Source organism: Capra hircus, chromosome 6, assembly GCF_001704415.2.
Source record: "Capra hircus breed San Clemente chromosome 6, ASM170441v1, whole genome shotgun sequence".
In the NCBI taxonomy this organism is placed as follows: domain Eukaryota; kingdom Metazoa; phylum Chordata; class Mammalia; order Artiodactyla; family Bovidae; genus Capra; species Capra hircus.
In genome coordinates, this window is record NC_030813.1 from 6,661,260 (window position 1) to 6,682,950 (window position 21,691).

Below are 21,691 nucleotides of genomic sequence, written 5' to 3' on the forward strand. Positions count from 1 at the left end.
CATTGGAATGATTGATGCTAAAGCTGAAGCTCCAATTTTAGCCACCTGATACAAAGAGGCAACTCACTGGAAAAGACCCTGTTGCTGGGAAAGAGCAAAGGCAAAGGGAGAAGAGGCAGGAAAGGATGAGATGGCTGGATGGTATCATCAACGCAATGGACATGAGTTTGAGCAAACTCTGGGAGATAGTGAAGGACAGAGGAGCCTGGCGTGCTGCTGTCCATGGGGTCACAAAGAGTCAGACATGACTTAGTGACTGAACAAAAGCAATAAAAGTAGTTAAGACATACATCTCAGGAAGAATTTCAATGACCCCACTTTCTTGCAGAAAAGCATAAAAATCATCAGTTTGATATATCTGTTCTGTTTGATTCAGTTCAGTTCTGTCGCTCAGTCATGTCTGACTCTTTGTGACCCCATGAACTGCAGCTCGCCAGGCCTCCCTGTCCATCACCAACTCCCGGAGTTCACTCAGACTCACGTCCATCGAGTCAGTGATGCCATCCAGCCATCTCATCCTCTGTCGTCCCCTTCTCCTCCTGCCCCCAAACCCTCCCAGCATCAGGGTCTTTTCCAATGAGTCAACTCTTCTCATGAGGTGGCCAAAGTACTGGAGTTTCAGCTTCAGCATCATTCCTTCCAGAGAAATCCCAGGGCTGATCTCCTTCAGTTTGATTAGCAGTAGTCTTTTACTGAGATGTATACTTGACTACCAGTATTTTCTAGCAAAAACTTTCATGTACACTGGCTACTCCCCCGCCTCTTCAGAGCAGTTTCTCAGAGCTACTGAGAGACTGTCTCCCAGGCTGTCATCCTGAGTAAGACCCTGAATAAAGCTTAAACTCACAACTCTATGTTGTGTGTTTTTCTTTAAGTTGACAGACAGTATGGAGCTGACTATCTCTTAAGTTTTTTAAATCTTTAAGTTGGTACTCATATTTAGGGAATATTTCAATATTTCAAGTGCTGGCTCTTTAAAACTCTTTTTTTTACTCAGATTGCCAAGAGAGTAATTTTATTCATAATTTTTAACAAGAAATATCGAAAAGCTGTGCTTGCATGGTTGCAGTGACCAGGGAGCTCACATTCCTGCTGATGGTTTTAATAGTATGTAAGAAGATCCAAGTCATTTTTAAAAAGTTTTCCTTAAATATGCTTTATTATGAAGCGTTCAATTTAATCAAGGTCAGTCATGGGGCAGCAAAGAGAATAAGTGATTAGAAGCAGTGGAATGACAAACATGGTAGATTCTCTGAGTCCAAAGTGGTTTTAGAAATTCAACCAACACATTATCAAGTCATATTACCACTGGCTATGCTTTTGCTTAGGACTGATTTTTCAATATTATGAAAGAAAGAATTAATAAAGAGTAATATTAAATTAAGAATAATACTATAATATGAAAACATGGGTCTAAGACCTCTTAACTTACACGTGAAACTGATCATATTTTCAGGTAAGTTGTTTTGTAAGTTTTTAAATGTTAAAATGTTGCCAATCAGCATGAAATTCTTTTAATGTGCCTGGAAGCTGATACTGTAGAAACTAAAATTTAAAAATATGTAGTAGATAAGATTAAATCTTTGGGGTAAAGACTATTTCAAAAGAATTTTTTAATAAGGAAAAATGAAAAGGCTCTTTAAACTGATTTTCAAGTTAATTTTTATTACTCATACAATTTTGATTTTCAGTATGCATCTTTCAAATACAGTCTTTTGGGATAAACAAAGGTAGAAATGTTAAGCTAATAAGCAGGAGAACATAGTCATTTTAGTAGGTGTGTGGATAGTGTAAATACTTCTACTTTGAAAAAATCAAATGTGAAAATCTACTTTCTCTTACAAACATTTCTACAGTTCCTCTCTAATTATAATAACTGAGCCTATTTGATATATTTTTTATCCAAAGTTTCAATTCATTAATGTATATATGTGTATGCTTGAGCCCTAACAGTGTAGCCCTTTCCAATATGGGTGATGAGGCCAAAACATGAGATATATTCAGAAATAAACGGACTAGAACCATGTAGTTTTAAAATTCAAGATACAAGCAGTGTTTAAATCATCTCAATAACAGATATTTCACACACATGCAATTATATTTTTAAACTGAAGATAGAAAGAAGTGCCAAATTAGTGTACTTCAAGAGAATGCTTTTTAATCATGGTAGCACAGAACGGTTTCTACCTCTGTGATTGCTACTAGTAGAAAAATGTCTCACAACACATGTGGTATATATTTACAAAGCAGATGGCACTAGCGGTAAAGAAGCTGCCTGCCAATGCAGGAGACATAAGAGATGCGGGATGGATCCCTGGGTGGGGAAGATCCCCTGGAGGAGGGCATGGCAACCCACTCCAGTATTCTTGCCTGGAGACTCCCCATGGACAGAGGAGCCTGGCAGGCTTCAGTCCATAGGGTCGCACAGAGTCAGACATGACTGAAGCAATTTAGCACACATGCAAGCTCTTCTCTGAAAAGAGTATTATTTGGAATATAAGACAAACCAATTTTATTTATGTATTATTATTTTGGCTGGTCTGTGCAGCATGTAGGATCTTAGTTCCCAGCCCAGGGGTGAAATCCACGCCCCTCACAGTGGAAGTGCGGAGTTTCAAACCACTGGACTGCCAGGGAAGTCCCAAACTGGTTTTATTTTTGTGAGAACCATAGTTATCTAGGTTTTCTCAGCAGGAATCAGATGTCAGCATGGCAGCCTTAGCTCAAACATTAGCTTGAGTGTAAGCAGTACAACTTTACTCCTTTTGTGAAAACTGGAGATAAATACCCATATATTTTGTGATGATTTGACAACACACTTTTTTTTTTCTGAATTATATCTGCAACGTATGAGTCCTTGAAACATTGACTTCTAATAAAAATGAGACATTAATTTTCCTGTGAATGAAAAATGTACAACTTTCCTGCCACGTGTTATATTTTCTTTTTTTGATGTCTGGAATAAATTCAGATAGCTTAATACAATGATTGTTTTGATCTAGTGCATGCAAAGAGGGACCTGTCTGTTTCATAATAATATTTAAGTTTAAAATGTCTGCATCTCTCTATTTTAAGTCTAGTGAAAGTTTTAGTGAATAATATAATGTATTATATATAAGCCTCTGGAACTGAAGTATCTAAAATCTAAGGAATGAAGGAAATAACTGCTAGCATTCATTTATAAAAGAAAACAACAAAATAGGATATGATCTTGTACAAAATTCCTTCTGCTAAATTCTACATATCTTAAAACACTGACATCTAGAATAAATGAACCAACACAAGAATTTTTATGTGGGGATTCCTGAGAATTGCTGACAGATTAACCAATATACCAGGCATTATTTTTTTTAATTCCATAGGAACTCTTTAGGAATCCATAATTATATCTTCTAATTTGAGATATAATTCAAATTTCTATGAAGCACTCTACTTTTCTCAATAATTGAACTAATTAGTATCTGGGTGATTCTATTACCAGTAGAACTTACTGTGATATCTTCAGCTTTTTTTTTTTGTTTGTTTCCAAATAAAGGATTACTTGTATCCTGGCAGTTTTTAAAAAATATTATTCTGTGAGAGAGATGATCATAATAATAAATTCAAGAGTCAAAAAAGTAAAACAAAGCAAAATAACCATATTTAGAAACCTAAGAATGTTTTGAACACTCAAGATGTTTTTATTTTTTAAATATTCTCATACTTGTTTATGATGTAAAGTACTTTGAATTTCTTTGTGTTTAATCCTTTGTGGGTGTGACAGTGAGGAGCAGATGTTTACCTGATTGTCTCACGGTCATGCTAACCAGGCATGGGTCATGGAGTTGTCCAAGCAACTGTTTAACTTCCTTTGAACATCCTAATGATGCTTTTCTAAAGAAACATCACTTGTTGCATAGGCTTCTGTGGCATGCTTTCTGTAATTAAACAAATGTTCATGACCTACAGTTGTACAATAACAGACACATCCATCTACCACTTCCTTTAATCCATTAATAGCTTTTTTTCTTCTCATCAGCCCTCACTCATGTAACACATAGCTCAAACCCTGCTGCCCAACAATTCCTCTTGGGCCTTTAATGATACATCTTGTGACACCAATGACCTAATCCACTCTTAAACTTAGTTTGATATATATATGATGAGCAACAAAAATGAATAATGCATCAAAGATCATTTTACAAATGAGAGAAAGTCAGTTCAGAATATCAGAACTGTTAAACATCGAGGAGATTAAATAATCTGATCTTCTCATCTCACAAGTGAGGACATCTGAACCCAGAGTCTATTCCTGTCTCAGGCCCCTGCCTTTAAATAGGTTAAAAATAAATCCTATACCTCCATCTTCTATTCCCCACATATTACACCACTTACCTCAGAAGTCCAACTGAAATGTATAATTGTCTTACTCTCAAATATTTATTTCTTTCTGAGAATGTCTTTGTCTCAATTCCAAAAACCAAATATGAATGTTATCAAATTTTAAAATATATTTCAAAAAAATGCTTAAAATAACACCAAGGAAATCCTTTTTATATAATTACTGCTCATACTACCATTGGAAACTTCTCCAATGTTATATTCCTTGCTGTTACTGCTAATAACAGTTAGCATACCATGTTTCATTAATTCCATCCTGGACTAAGGCACATACAAGAACATAGTTAATTTCGTTTTAATTGAGAAGTGTTTAGTTGCCTAAACCTTCCATATTCATGAAATAAATGGAATTTCTGTGTCATGAACACAGGAAATGAGTTCTTCTTTAAAGAAATTGTCTACGCATCTGCAGAGAAGGAAGTGATTTACACCAATGTGCATACACACACAGATAAATGACCTATGAGAACAAGCCAAGATCAAAAGTGAATCTAAACTATTAGAAAAGTGGAAAACACTGCAAAGAAACATAAAAAAAAAATCTAGGTGGCATATGACCAGTTCTGCTAACTTCATGTTTGACGTCTCCATCCCCTTGGGTGTGGGTTATAGTTGCAGTTGGTTGTAGAGAGACAATAATCAGACCTGGTCTCCATGGACATAATTTCAGAATCGTTTCTGGAAGGCTGCCTGTAATATGCATGTAGTGCCTGTGAACCATACTGGGAGCTGGGCATACTATAATTGGGTAGGGATGCAACATTATATTCTTGCTTTGCAAATGAGCCCGCACTGCTCTTCTGGGTTTGAGGGACATAGGACAGTCTTGCATGCCATTCCTCAGACTGCCCTGGAAGCACCTTTCTACGAGCTGCTGAGACCACATTTGCCACGATGGATTCCTGAATGTTTCTGGGTCTGAAGGCCTCATCCACTAAGCCAAGGGGAGACTTGGCAGCTGCCTCCCAAGGAGTCAGTCTCTTCTTTGCTTCCTCGAGCTCGTCAGTTGGTTTGCTAGCGTAGCTGTACGCAGGCTGGTATAACCAAGGAGATGTTGCAGAGATGGCAGGTGGGACTGGTCTTCCAGGAAGAGAAAGAGAGCGTCCAGTCTGCTAGAAATAATGAAAATGTTAATATATCTTATTCATTTTGGTTTATGCTGACTGGCTGCTAGTCCAAAGCATTCTCCACACCATTACTAAGCACTATAAAGATCAACAAATCCCCACAATGCTTATAATTAAAGCCAAAATAGGCTGCCTCTGCCTAGCTTAGGATTAGTGCTGGTCTGGGACTTGACCTTCCTTTAGGACCCCCTTGCTCTGCTTTTCTGAACCCATAGCTCCAATTGCTACCGTCTTTCTTAGGCATCACCACCATTGCAAGCACCCTGTTATCACTGGGGCCACCCTTACTTCTGTCTACCCTCTTCATATTCGTATCTACATCCACAGCCCACCCTCATTCTAGTCCTGTTTTTCTAATACCAAATAAGCATAAATATATAAATAACTCTGGAAACAGACCATGTTCTACTGGGCTTTGTACTTTTTCCAAGTGACTTTTAATATTTTGTCTTACTTTTATCTTATTTAATATTTTCTGTTTGATGGAGCAGATGACAGTTTTCCAGCCAAGTTCTGTTTATATATTGGTGAAGACCACGCGGATCTTTATTTCCTGAGTGTAGTATATTGCCTGTGTCTCTGAAGGAAACAGTTCAGCCACTTGTTTCATTTGTGCTTCGGTCCCTTTTATGCATATGGAGAAGGCAATGGCACCCCACTCCAGTACTCTTGCCTGGAAAATCCCATGGACGGAGGAGCTTGGTGGGCTTCCATCTATGGGGTCGCACAGAGTCGGACACGACTGAAGTGACTTAGCAGCAGCAGCAGCATGCATGTTACATCCCTTATTTCTTTGAGAGTATGTGTCCCTGAAACATTCCCTTGTGTATGCTAAATGTTCAGTTTGTCTAATATCATGAAATACAACTCTGTGAAAGCTTTTACTCATTCTCTATTTCCAAGGACCTTGAAGTCTGGTTATACATATTACTTCCTTATACATTCCCATTTGCTTGAGACTCTTAGGAAAACTCCTGGCAAAAAGTAGCAAAGACACACTTAAGAGAAATGAATCAACTTGGGAGTATCATAACATTGTGTTTCTTGAACAAAAAGCATTTCCATGCTTTAAAATGTGTTCAAATTTCATAAATGGCTTCAATATATTTTCTTTCTATATCAAGTTCTTAAATTTAAAATGAATAGCAACACCTAGACTTGGACAAAATATCTCAGATTAAAATGTTTGGGGTTTTTGTTGTTGTTGTTCCATTAGGCACACAAAGGTAGGTGGTTCATTGTTGTTTTGCATATAAAGAATAAGGGAGTCAATATAATGGATCTTGATTCTGTCTTTTTAATCACTGAAGCTTTAATAATAATGGAGAATTCCCTGGCAGTCTAGTGGTTAGGACTTGGTGCTTTCACTGTGAGGGCCCCGGGTTTTATCCCTGGTCAGGGAACTAAGATCTTACAAGCCACAGGGCATACCCCCACCCCACCACCTGCCCCCCAAAAAAACTCCTAGCAAAAACTTGTTTTCATTAATCTCCTTCTCTTAATCTAGATCTAATAAGTTACTATTTAAGGCTTTGGTTTCTATTCCACATTATTAATGTATTTGTTTCTTTCATTTAACAAAAATTTTATTGAATTCCTAATATTTCTAGGCATTTTCCTGTGAGCTCAAGATACAAAGATGCTTCAGATAAAGTCCGTGTCCTCAGGAAGCACACAATCCAGTAGTGTTTTTAGCTCTGCAGTTGTGAATTAGTCAGTCAGAGATCAGTTTAGAGAAGAGACTCACTACCTGTTTTGACAGGACCAATAGTTTTGCACATTAAGAAATATTAACATTCAGTATGATAAAGGCTTCCCAGGTAGCATTAGTAGTAAGGAACACACCTGCCAAAGCAGGAAACGTAAGAGTCACAGGTTCGATCCCTGGGTTGGGAAGACTCCCTGAAGAAGGCCATGGCAACCCACTCCAGTATTCTTGCCTGGAGAATCCCATGGACAAAGGAGCCTGGTGAACTACAGTCCATCAGGTCACAAAAGTCGACACGACTGAGCAACTAACACACACATACCCAACCTTCCATACGATAAAGAGAAATTAGCTCTCATCTTCCATAAACATGTCTATGTCTCCCTTTGTCCTTATCTCTGGAAGAAAGAGAACATTGATCTAGAGAGTTGCTGGGGCATTTTTCACATTCCAGATGATACCTATTTTCCATCAGATATAGCAGCTTCTTTAATCAGATCTTTAAAATAACAGAGACTTAAAGGATGGCAATAAAAGGATCCAAGTCTTCACAGAAATATAGGAGAAGTTCCTGAACATACATAAGGGTTACTACCATCACTGGCTAATAACTAGAAAGAGAAATAATTATCAATATATTTGGAAGTAGGAGGTACAATGTGAATACGTGCAGCTCAGTGGCAGGGCATACGAAACACTGGATGAAAGAGAGAAAGTTATTTTCTGGTCTTCTTCTGCCCACTTAGTCACAAAGTCTTCAGAAGAATGGAATCTTAACAGAAATGCAAAAGTTTAAAACACTGTTGAATGATATTCTAATAACAAAGACATCAGGGATTGTTCTTCAGCTAAGGCAAAAACGTAAATCCGTTGAATGTGGAGGAAAAGAGCAAAACTTTGAGGTATAATATTGAAAGGGTAACTCGGAGTTTTCTGAAGAGAAACTTAAAATAACACTGAGTTTACAAAAAAAAAAATCTTGTAGAATAGACATATGCTAAGTATAGCAGCAGTGCTGTGAAGGAAGAGTGCAGTGACCTCAATGAACAAAATGACTGTTGCTCGTCTACACACCCCTCAGTCTGCCAAATGTGACTTCATGCTCCTTTAAGCGCTAACAATAGAATAAAATTACAAATTGTCTTAGGTTAGAAGTGCACCTGTGGTATAAACAAATAGTTCTTTAGGCACATTGTTGTTTCTGTTTATGCCAAAAATATTTCAGGCCTCTAGTTTCTGCCTGCACCCAAACCCCTCATTCTAACCTATTTCCCGAAAGCCATTTTCACATCTTGTTCTTTGGTGCTGTTTCCTCTGTCAGTCTCTGTCCTGAGGCTCATACTGTTCTCTGCTTGGCTGGGTGAATGAAGCCATGTGAGCCGTCCTGAGCCAGAAATGACCAAAGGCACCTGAAAATAACAGAAGCGTTTCTTCTGTTCCGGAGTTTGGATGTCTGATGGTAGAATCCCAACATATCATGGGTTAGATTCTGGATTGGAATTTCTACCTTGGATTGTATTATTATCAAAAGAATTTAAAATTTTGATATGAGAGTGCTTAATATATTAAATTGGTTATTTTTTGTGAATAATATTTGATGTGTCATCAAAATGCTTCTTTCCTTTTGTCTCCTACTACCCTTTAATTTTTTTACCATAAAATTATTTTATTATTAATCTGAACTGGATTAGATTAAGAAATCTATTTTTTAATAAAAGAAATTTTTTTCACCGCTGCTGGATCAAAACTTAGGTCCTGTGACATTCGACTTCCTTTTAGGATTAGACCATCGTAAGTTACTCAAACCATTATATTTCACCTTATAATATTGCAGCCACTGGAATAAGAAATTTCAGTCTCCTCTTAGAGGTAAATCTCTTCTCCTTCCCTAGCTAAGGCTCATTTTAGAAGGACCACCTTCCTTCAGGGAAGGCAATGTGTTTAGCTTCTTCATGCTCTCCTCCTCTTCCTCTCCCAGCTTGCTAACCCTGACTTTTACCCTGAGGTGAAAGTGCAAGGATAGAGACCGAAAAAGAGTAGAAATTTTTTTTTTACTTCATATAGTAACATCATATTCTGGCTTTTCACTCTCAGAGCCAGAGAGGCGCAGAGAAGAAAACTTCTAAGGGATATTTGAAGATCCCTATCACTGGGAACATCTTGTCTATAGTCCTCGATTAATGTCAGTTCATCTCAATTCTAGAGTTAACTTGTAACTCAGTCTACAACCCCTGGAAAGCTGTCTGCCTACACCTTGTAGCTACTAGGGTCTGTTTGCATCCTTGGACAGGCCCTGGGATGACCCCATCCAGCTCTGCCTTACTTCTGCCCTGCTCTGGTCCATGGGAAACAATCACATCATTTGCCCTTGGGAGTTCAGCAGCAAGTTTCCCAATTCTTTGCCAAAACAGTTTTTCAGACCATCTCTCACTCTATAGATATCCTGGGAGGGAGTCAGACCCCAGCCCACTCTGACCTCCCATCCATCCTCATGCTGACATCTCATACAAAGTCTTTTAAGAAGTCACTTTAAATTAAATCTGTTTTCTCACAAGGCTGGAGGTGAGAGGGCAAGGTCCCCCAACTCCATCTACTCTAAACACACACCTTGATCTACAGAGTTCCAGAATTCCTTCTCACAAAATCCTTTCTTCCTGCCAGACTCTGACCCCCTTTAATAACCTGCAGCTGACTAAGGGGTTCAAGAATTGTGGCAGTGGTTTGCTAATCTTTGAGCACACCAGGGACACTCAGGTCTACTGTTTTCTCCGTAAAGTCTGTGTTTATCTGGAATCTCACTTCAGTGTGCAGCATCTCTTGTATTTGAGGGCCTCGGGGGAAACTTCCACTTTTAATATCCTATTATATAATATTATCATTTCATTAGAGAGTATAGTTCTTATTTTCTTTTAAAAATGAAATATAGGCTAAAAATAAAATGACATGTGTGTTTGTTTGTTTGTTTTCTTAGTAACATCAAATAGTCTTGAGATGAAACCTTTTACCTCACCCAGGCCTTGCTCTAGAGCAGGCAGCTCACTAATTTCCAGGCCATCTCAGTCTTTAAGCTCTAAGTGTTGAGAATGTCATCCCTACATTGAAGCAAACTTTGCCTCTCCTAACTTTACCCCACTGATCCCAGGAACATAGAGTGCATCTACTTACACTCCTATCCAGTCATCCCTTCATATATTCCCAGTTACTTCCCTTCTCTTGGAACCCTTCCCTGTCCTTATGCTAGTCTTCACTTTTCCAACTAAGGGGAAATAACATCGATGGTATTCATTCTCTCAAGTTTTCTACATTCTTCTTTTCCTAGTTTGTTAGATAAAGCTAATGCAAGGATAATATCTTGATCTCCTTAAGTAGATGTACTTAAATAAACAATCGCCAGAAGCAAACCAATGAAGATATCATTCAAACTGACCAAATTGGTGTGTCCTCTGGCAGGTCACATAGTTAATATTGGACTTGTTAACAGTAATCTGTGTGTACTTAGAGTAATGTGTCATTTAAGTGTTGAATCATGAGAGTATATGTCATTCTTTAGCTGGTCCAGTATAATGTGAAGTGAAGGCTGTGAGCGTTTGCACTGAACTCACGAATCACCTAATGTTATATATTCCCATCAAAAGAATAAACTGGAAGGAAGTGTTTTCCTACCTCTGCCTTTAATAATAGCCACCACTAGTAGATCACTTACTGTGTACCCAGTGGTGATGCTTAATTGCTTTATGTGGAATATTTCATACAATCCTTCATATAACACCATGAAGTAGGCACTTTTAAAATCCCTGTTTTCCAGATGAGGACAATGACACTTAGAGAGGGTAAGTAAGTTCCCTGAGGGTAGAAAGCTAGTAAGTTCTGGTGTATGGGGAGTTGAACCCAGGCAGTCTCATATGAGGTTTCTTAATCAAATACATCTGGCACTATACTTGCAATGAAATTGTTTAGAAAAAAATAAATTAAAAAAAAAAGATTTGAGGGGCTTCCCTGGTGGCCCAGTGGTTAAGACATTGCCTTCCAGTGCACAGGGTTCGCATTTACTCCCTTGTCAGGAAGATAAGATCCCACATGCCTCTCAGCCAAAAACCAAAAGCATAAGACAGAAACAATATTGTAACAAATTCAATAAAGCCTTTAAAATCAAACAAATAAAACGTTGCTTAAAAAAAGGGAGGAGGACTTCCCTGGTGGCGCAGTAGATAAGAGTCCACAGTTACAAGAATCCATAGTTACTGAGCCCGCGTGCCGCTATTACTGAAGACTGCATGCTTTAGGGCCCACTAGGCTGGAGAATCCCAGGGATGGGGGAGCCTGGTGGGCTGCTGTCTATGGGGTCACGCAGAGTTGGACATGACTGAAATGACTTAGCAGCAGCGGCGGCCACAACTAATGAGCTCCTGTGCAGCAGCTCCTGAAGCCTGCATGCCCTGGAGCCAGCAAGTTGCACCCGTGAGCCCGCATGCTACAAGCACAGAAGCCTGTGCACCTAGAGCCTGTGGTCTGCAGAGAGAAGCCCATGCACCACAGCTGCAGAGTGGCCCCGCTCAGTGAGCTCAAGAAAGCCTGCGTGCAGCAAGGAAGACCCAGCGCAGCCAAAAACAAGCAAGAAACAAAACAAGCAACAAGTGCAGGTAAATAAGTAAGAAATCATAAACGAGCAGTGTATACAAAAAAAAAAAAAAAAGAAAGAAATTTGAATCCAAGGAAACTAAATGGAATGAGACTTTAGAAATTTTGGAAAGGGACATTGAAATCTTAAATTTGGATTAATTGATATTGGCATCTTGCCATTTGTCACAAGCACCAGTAGGCGCCAGTGCGTGGGGATATATCACATTGAGAGGCATTCCCGCTCTCTGAAGGGGAGACACAGGGCTCTCTGCTTCCAGGTCAGCTGAAAAGCTCAGAGGAGCTGGGGGCCCTTTCTCCACTTAACATGGACCATCTTTTATGTCAATTAGATGCTGACTTATACACACAGCTTGTTAATGAAGTAGCTTAGTGAGCTTCCTTGTTACACAGTCTGGTAACCAATTTAACTTGACATTTTAAAAAAGGAAAGGTCATCTGAGGTTTACCTAGGACAAAGAAGTGAACTCTAAAGCAATGCAAATTGCCTAGAAGCCAAAGAAGTTTAATGTGATATACTGATATATGCTTGGAAATTCAAACTATTTCTTACCATAAACCTTAAAAGCTAAAAGAATTGTCTTGACTGAAATCCTGCTCAAACATGCACAGTAGAGCGTCTCCAGATGACAAATATTATTTCACCTCCTTCAACTTCTTTCTCTCTAAACATATATGAACAGTAAACACACATGATATCCCTTATCATAAACAGATTCCAATAATAGCCAACAGGAATAAATGGCATTTCTTTTGTCTTTTAAATTACTGGTTAAAATTTCTACAAACCAGGGGTCCATAAGGGGCACATGGATACCAGAAGGCACCAGGCATTAGCCAGTGCTCCATTTGCTCAGGTCCAAATATCACTATTTGAAGTGATTTTTGACCCCACACCTGAACTGTCAGCTTTAAAATACATACAGCATCTGAACATTCCCTACCACTGCCATTGGTACCATCCCAAGCTAATCTATCATACTCTTTTGCCTGGATTATTGCTACAGTCTCTTAGTTAGTTTCCCTGGTTCACCCCTGCTCCTTTAGTCTATTCTCAGTCTGGCAGTCGACGTTATCTTGTCAGAAACCTAAGTCAGATTATGCCACTTAGTCCTCTGTTTAAAACTCTGTCATGGCTTCTCCTTTCAAAACAGGGAACTCCAGGTTCTTTCACTGACCCACAAGGCCCTGCAGAATCTGCTGATTTCACACCTCCTATACCTCTGATTTCATCTCCTCCTGCTCTGTCTCTCCCACTTTACTCCAGCTACACTGGCCTCTGTGTTATTTGAATAGATCAGGTCCACTCATGTCTCAGGACCTTTATACTTGCTGATCCTCTGCCTGGAACACAGAATTCCAGGTATCAGCATGACCCTACTTCATTTTCTTTAGGCCTTGCTCAGATATCATATGATCACTATTGGCTGTTCCCAGACTCTCTCTCTCTCTTTGCACCCTCAAGATTCCCTCTCCTCCTTCCCACCTTTATTTCTACCCTTAGGCTGATGCCTATCTAACATAAAAAATGTTTATTTAATTATTCTATTTATCTGCTTCTCCACTCTAGAATTTACCTCCATCCAAAGTAGGGGTTATTGTTTTACTCCTTTAGACATCCCTTGATCTAGAACAGTGCCTAGCAAGTAGCTGTTTCATAAGCATTTGTGAAATAAATGAACAATTTCTAGATCAGACTGCCATAATCAGGAAATTTGGCTATCTTTACCAAAGTTTTTGGTCATGTCCTAAGATGCAGCCTTTCTCACCTGTCAGTTACATATGGTGAGGGCGTCACACAAATAGACCCATTTCCGCCAGCCGCAATACATGCACACCAAGATGTCTGGCAAAACAGATAGGATTAATCAACATTTACAGACAAGTCAAATTTTCTAGACAGGTAAAAGATTTTAACATGCTTCAAATAAATGATTTTCTTTTAGGTCAGTGGAGGTGTAAGGGTTTTAAATTGCTTTGATTCTCTAAATGAGAAAAGTCATGGAAAATTATACATGAATCCTAAAGAAAGCCCAAATTAAGACCAAAGAAGAAAAAGATCATGGAAATTGGGATGAGTAAGAGTTGGAGAAGAAAAAGTTAATTTATCACTGAGATTGCAAATAGCTATAGGAAATGGCAATTTCAGCTAGCTGATCTCTTAGGGGCCCTTCCAGCTTTATAGAGTCTTCACTTATAATTTCCTTGAAACTGGAAGCAGGTCAACATCAGAAGAAAGTTCTCCATAGGGATATAGAATTCCTTTATCTAGAGATCTTTAAATATAGGACAAATGCTCCCTTGAGATAATTTAGATACAGTTAGGTAGTCAGGAGAATTTTAAGGTCAGAGAATTTTAAGGTCAGGAGAATTTTAAGGTTAATTTTAAGGTTATTTTTGTTCTAGTCTCTTAATAACAGTGTCTATTTCCTGGGACCTGTCTTCTCAAGTGAATCTTAAATCTTTCTTTCCTGGAGTTTTGAGGAATTCTGTGGTAGCTCTCTCATATCAAAAAAAAAAAAGAAAAATAGAAGTGTGTCCATTTCTTTAGATAGAAATCAACAGTATTAGTCTGCTTACTAAGAATGTACAGATAACCAGTACAGGTGGCTTAGCGGTAAAGAAACTGCCTGCCAAGCAGGAGACTCGGGTTCGATCCCTGGGTTGGGAAGATTCCCTGAAGAAGGAAATGGTAACCTGCTCCAATATGCTTGCCTGGGAAATCCCATAGACAGAGGAGCCTGGTGGGCTACAGTCCATGGGGTCGCAAAAGAGTCAGACCCAACTTGGCAGCTAAACAACATTTATCAATTCATCTTAAACTATCAGATTAAATTTTGGGTTCTAAAACAATAGACTTAAAAAAAAATTGTTTCATTTTAGATTTGAAGACAATCTTTTTGTGAGAAAGAGTAAGAGTTCTAACTGACAATAGGAGCCAGTACGTTGTATTGGAAAGAACGTGAATTTGGACATCACACTGACCTAGGAGTCCTGCCTTTGCCTCTTTTTACCCCTATGATTCAGCCTCTCCCAGCCTTACTTTCATTGGTTGTAAAATGGTAAGAATGCTGGCTACTTGCTTCAAGATTATGGGTAGAGTAGAGATTGTGTTTATAAATCAAATGCCACGTAGCACAACAGATTATTCCTGTTATTGTGAGAAGAGTCCGTGAGGCCTTAAAAGGTGTCAGAGACCTGGTAGAACCTTTTGTTCAAGAGGCAACTGCATAGGCAGGCTGCTGACCCAGGATAAAAATAGGAGGAAGCTGCCTTTGAAGTGGCATTAGCACCGCACGCCTCAGATACTGCTGTGCCAGCCACTGCCTCCCTCATGCCAGGACACAGGCAGCAGGGTTAGCCAGAAACATCACCACTGACCTCATCTCTCTGCAAGCTCTGGGTGGGCCAAAGTATAGACTTCTTAATCTTTTTTGACAATATTGTAAAGCAGTTATCCTTCAATTAAAAATAAATAATTTTTTAAAGTTATATAGATTTCCACTATAGAAAAGAATGAATGATAGGAAAAGTTCAGCTCTCATCAGTTTCTAGAGAGAATTTCACAATAAATAAAGGTGTCGATCCTGTATAAAATAAACAAATTCTTGACCTCGTGGGAGGGTTTTGTAGAGAAAAATTATCAGTGCCTGGTATATAGAAAACACTTCATAAAAGATAGTAATCTTTATTAGTATAAAATTAATATTTATCCTATATCTCATTTGAATTATGATAAATTACCAAACCCACTTAAACTGTGTTTAACTGTGTGAATATACCTTTAGCTGTTCATAATATTCTAAACACCTTTCTTTCCTGAGACAAATCCAGGTAACCATCTCCTCCCTCACTCACTCACAAAAAGAAAAGTTACCATGAATATACATTTATCCTTAGAAGGAAAGTAAGAATAAGAGATCGTTTCTATAGCTTATGTGCCTGCTGTTTGAAGTAGAGCTAATACCACTCAAGCAAACTTGTTTCCCAACTAGAGTGACTTTTGCTTTCTCAGAGGAAAATTTTATCAGCTAAGATATTAAGAATTCTTAAGATATATGCGGATGCTAGAGAAAAGCTTGCTTGGGCCCTTTGCATGATAACATTCTCCAGATTTCCCACTGGCAGATTTTTAAGCAATCCATCTGTAACAACTCCTGATTACATTTATAAAACTGGAAAATCAAGCTGCTTAATGTCAGTGACAGACACATCAACAACTACACAACACGTGACATTATTTCATAAGGATGTGGAGGATACAGCATGAGGGAAATGACTTACTTGATCTTCGTAACTGTTTTTCTATTAAATTTCCAAGCTTATTAAGTGGATGCTTTGGTTCTTATTCTGGGCCGTGGGGAAAATGTTTAACACAATGTTTGTTGGGAAGTTTAAGGTTTAGTGCCAAATCATATGTATGTTTCCTTTGTCAAAAACATGGCCTAGAGTGATGTTTAAAATTGGGAATAAAAATATATAAGCCTTCATCTGGGAAATCACCTACTTGTTTTCTTAAGTACAGAGGAGATAAAAACTTTGCTTAATTGCCTAACCATATCTCTCTGGTACAAGTGATGAATTTTACTTAATGATATCTTTCTTGTTTGAGGGAATTTATACAGTAATTTCAAATATGTCATTTCATTTTAAAGACACAGGAATGGCATAAAGTGAGATTTTCAAATGAATAGATAGAAAACCACTAAGGCGGATAATAGATTAAAGCAGAGTGTACCCTGATGGTGTGCTTTTCAAATGCAAACAGGAAATATGGAAACATGTTCTAACAGAAGGGTCCAGATACCTTCCTTCAAAATAGGAAGTATTTACTTTACTTGAAAATACTAATCCTGGGTATAAATGTAATCCCATGAATGGTCCAAGGAGGTGACTCATAAAGTGTTAGTTAGGATGGTTGTCTACTTGTCAAACGTTCAAAATTAGAGAGCACATATTTAACTTTGTCTTTGGCATTAGCTGTTATTACAGCTTTTCCTGTTGGCATAGCTTTCTTAAAGCACTTACAAAACAGCAATATATAGTTATCTAGACATAACATTGCATATTAATACTATAGCAAATTTCTATATGTAGACCACTCATTTATTCAAAAGATCTCATTCCTTGTTATTTCCCTGACCACTCCTCATTTCCCAAACTCAATTTGATATGATATTAATAAATTATTGACTATCCAACTGCTAAACAATTGTTTCACTTTCAGTACTGACTCATGCAAACGTACAGATGAATGAACAAAAGCCTTATGATCAGCTACAAACATTTCATCAGCCCTCTAAGCCACTTTGGTTGTGTAGTCTTAGTCTAATATAAAAGGTAAATTCTTCTGGAGGTACTAACATGTCTAGACCCTTGTAAATACACATTGGAGATTGAGAGAAGAAGAAAAGAGATCCTTCAGTAAGATATATGTTTAAAGTTCTTATGCAACTACCCATTTTAAAAAAAAATCCTGGGGAAGAGATGGGGGAAAAATGTTCAAGAGCTTATCTATTTGCAAAAAGATTTCTTACACCAGCCAACAAGTACCTCTCAAGCCTGTTTTGATGGTTGTTTCCTACTTCTGTCCTTGTTCTTAATCTTGCTTCTTTCAATATTCATAAGTCAAATGAAGACAAGTCCTTTTTAACATATAGTTAATAGATCAAGTGACCACTGACCAGCTGAAATCACACATGTTAGTGACCTGGGCTGGAACTTTTGTGTGTTTTAGCTGAGAGGAAACTCATGTCCCAGTTCTTTCATGTTTTACAGAGCCTGAAGGAAGTGTGGGTAGGGGCAGCAGCTCTTGCAATTTCTCATTGTGGGTCACAAAGTCCCAGGTGAAATCCAGCTTTGATGTTACAACTGGTTGTCTAGATCAGTGCATTTTTTGCAAAAATGAAGTCTAATAAGACAAAATGAAGTCTGACAATGCAGTGCACCCCCACAATACACTGACAATTAAATGTCTATGCACCATTCACAAAATAAGATTTTGATTTTGACCACAGTTGACAGTGGTAGGTAGAATATTACAGAAGTTTGAGGGGGGAAAAGGGACAAAACAGAGATTGAAGAGTAAAGAAAAAAGATAAATATTAAATGGTTCTTTTCAAAGATTCCTTTTTGTATGCATGCACAATGCATTTGAATAATTTTATAAACTGGAACATGTGCGTTCTAACAGCAAAGGATGGAGATCTAGTGATTGAGGTGAAGTGATTAGCCAAGAGCAGTAGTCCTGCTTTACAGCATTACAAACCCTTTTCTTACTTTACCTAAGGGAGCCTGACTTCTGCCGTAGGACTAGAGGTGTCTCTGAGTTTCAGAATGCTCCCTTCTCAGGAAGTGTGTGTGTGTGTGTGTGTGTGTGTGTGTGTGTGTGTGTGTGTGTGTGTGTAGAATAGTCAGGAAGAATTATAATCGTTTTACAGACACTGGAGCTAAAGCAAATCCTCTAGTCAGTGCTTCAGGGAAAGAAAAATTATTCTCTAACCTCCTACTCTCTCATTAGTAAAATGACATCTTTCATTTTAAGCTATTTTGCTTCAGCTGCTGGAATTAAAGTGAGAAGGAACAAACAAATTCTGTCTAGTCAGGTTTTAAACTGACCTTGGTTTTTAAAACACTTAGCTACATCAAAATATTCACAACACTTAAAAACCCAAATCTTCTTAAGGAGCTGCTGCTGCTGCTGCTGCTGCGTCACTTCAGTTGTGTCTGACTCTGTGACCCCATAGACAGCAGCCCACCAGGCTCTCCCGTCCCTGGGATTCTCCAGGCAAGAACACTGGAGTGGGTTGCCATTTCCTTCTCCAATGCATGAAAGCGAAAAGGGAAAGTGAAGTCGCTCAGTCGTTTCTAACTCTTAGTGACCCCATGGACTGCAGCCTACCAGGCTCCACCGTCCATGGGATTTTCTAGGCAAGAGTACTGGAGTGGGTTGCCATTGCCTTCTCCACTTAAGGAGCTATTTATATGTAAAATTATAAAATCTTAAAGATGGAAAGCATTTTAGGGATCCCGCAGTCAGGCTTTCATGAGGTACAGGAGTTCCTGTTACAACACACCTGATAGGCACTGCATTGGGGACACACAGGCTATGAACACGGATAAACTTGGATTCAGCCAAGGAGTCTGCTACCCTACTGGCTAGGTGACTTTGGACTATTTTCTTAAGCTACCTGAGCTTTGATTTCCTTATCAGTTAAAAAAATGAGGATAATTTCCACCCAATAATGTTGTGAAATTTAAACTAAATACATATACTAAGGCCTGTAACACATTTTATGGCTAATATATTAGTTCCTTTTCCATCCCTTCTCTGCAATTTTTTGAAGTTTTCTTAAATTAAACTGAAATTTATGTCTTATGCTGCTAAGTCACTTCAGTCGTGTCTGACTCTGTGTGACCCCATAGACGGCAGCCCACCAGGCTCCCCCGTCCCTGGGATTCTCCAGGCAAGAACACTGGAGTGGGTTGCCATTTCGACTTCCATTCATTAGCCCTGTTTTTCTTTTTCACCAGTGGAGACCTTTAGTCTCTCATCCATGCCAAAGTGGCTCAAATACCCAGCTCTCCAACCTCCTTTTAGTCTTTACCCCTCCCACTGGTAAATATATAAACATATATCTCATAATACAGAACTTCCAGACACATCACCATCTTTTTAGTTTTAGAAATAAACTGTACTGCATCAAAGGCCTGAAAACAATACTCTTGTTGGGATCAAAGCTGCTACTCAATGGGCCTACCCGTTCCTTTGTTCCATTCACCCCTCTAATGTCTAAACAGCCTCTTTACTGATGTAGTGTTTTGTCAATCCACCACACCATTTGGCTGTCTTAAGTTTAAACAAAAATATTGGAATTTTTTCCTGTGATCCATAAAGTGCACAAACTTCTTTTTAGTTTTGAAGATTGTACCATCATGTTTGTTTTCTTTTTAAAAACTAATTAGCATTCAAAGTGCTTCAAAATTCTCCTTTAGTCTCGATCCCAAAATAAGACTGTTTTGATTATTGCCAGAGAGATTTCAGTTTGTTATTAGTAAGAACATTTTTGATTGGAGATAAGAGACTGTACTGCCCGACGGCCAAGGGAAGTCATACAATCCTTTTCCCCAGAGATAAGAAAAATCAGCCAAGGAACTTTGTACAGTCTCTTCTCTGGATGATAAAATTGTATCATTCTATTCCTAGAAATATTTATTCTGAGACTTGATGAGAAGCAGAGGGTCAGATAAAATCACATCTCAAGGTCCTGTTTATTCTTTTATTTAAAAAACAAATTTAAAAGACTGTTCAAAGCAAATTATTTGCTACAGACTGTAGAATGGCTGCCTGTGAAGCACTTTCTGATCGGAAAGGGAATTTGCTGCCACCTCCTGGGCCTTTATGATAAAGCCGTCAAGATCAGCAGCACGGCCTGTACCCTTCAGACAACATCAAGAGCGTTGGAAAGCAGGTGCTGTTTATAAGTCTGGCTGTCCCAGACTGAATGAACTGGAAACTATTTATGGGTTTTAAAGAATAAAGTTGACTTCAGTGTTTAGCGAGTTAGAAAACTGATATTAAACTGTGGTTCGCAATCTATTAGCATTAGAATCATCCAGGGTAAATGTTACAAAAACAAATTCCTGGGTCCCACTTTTCTTTCTTTGCTAAGTCACTTCAGTTGTGTCCTACTCTGTGCGACCCCATAGACAGCAGCCCACCAGGCTCTCCCGTCCCTGGGAGTCTCCAGGCAAGAACACTGGAGTGGGCTGCCATTTCCTTCTCCAATGCATGAAAGTGAAAAGTGAAAGGGAAGTCGCTCAGTCGTGTCCGACTCTTAGCAACCCCATGGACTGCAGCCCACCAGGCTCCTCCATCCATGGGATTTTCCAGGCAAGAGGGGCTACTAAATCAGAATTTCCATGCGGCAAGAGGAATCTTAATTTTCCCCTTGGAACAAAAGTTGGAAACCGTATGTTAGGATTCTGTGAAGGCAATAGTTTGCAAACACTGAAACACTGCATATAAAGGAAATAGTAGCAACTGGTGAATTGAAGTGTAACAGTAAAACGAAAAGTTCTGCAAGATATATTTTGGTTTGCTCTCAATTTCAGTAATACCAGCCGAAGTGAATTGTGACATTTTCCTGGATATTTCATAATGTTGTAGAATTTAAAATATATTTAGCCCATATTGAGTTTCTGTGAAGAATTATAATTGGCACCATCTGATCGGAGAAAGCAATGGCATGCCGCTCCAGCACTCTTGCCTGGAAGATCCCATGGACAGAGGAGCCTGGTGCGCTGCAGTCCATGGGGTCACTAAGAGTTGGGCATGACTGAGTGACTTCACTTTCACTTTTCACTTTCATGCACTGGAGAAGGAAATGGCAGCCCACTCCAGTGTTCTTGCCTGGAGAATCCCAGGGACGGGGGAGCCTTGTGGGCTGCTGTCTATGGGGTCGCACAGAGTTGGACACGACTGAAGCAACTTAGCAGCAGAAGATAAGCATTAACAAGTAAGTAGTCCAGTGGGCCAGACAATCAGTAAACTCTGAATGTGATTAAAAAACAAACTTCCAGCTAAGGGTTGATATACTTTAAATTAGCATTTTATACAGTCCAGCCTACTCCATAGTAATTTTTTAGCTCTTGAGGATGGTTTTATGACTACTTCTTTGTCAGTCTGATATATGCTAGCACACACACACAAACCATGCAAGGAAGAGACCTTGTTATTTCTCACTTTTTAAGAAAAAGTGTAGCAAAATGGCACAAAGGGAAAACTAAAGTCAATTTAACTGTATTTGGAACAAAAGATATTTTAGATTCAGATAAA

The 21,691-nt window shown here is 38.7% G+C and overlaps 1 protein-coding gene across 3 annotated transcripts in view; it reads right to left on the minus strand.

Annotated features, from left to right (window-relative positions):
* Nucleotides 1,646–21,691, minus strand: part of SYNPO2 (synaptopodin 2) — a 202,097-nt gene continuing 182,051 nt past the window's right edge. For 2 of the 3 annotated variants that reach the window (XM_005681272.3, XM_018049179.1), the window contains exon 5: nt 1,646–5,492. In XM_005681272.3, the coding sequence (XP_005681329.2) occupies nt 4,953–5,492 (540 nt within the window). In that variant the 3' untranslated portion in view covers nt 1,646–4,952. The remainder of the gene's footprint in view (nt 5,493–21,691) is intronic. The other variant, XM_005681273.3, reaches the window with a different exon arrangement.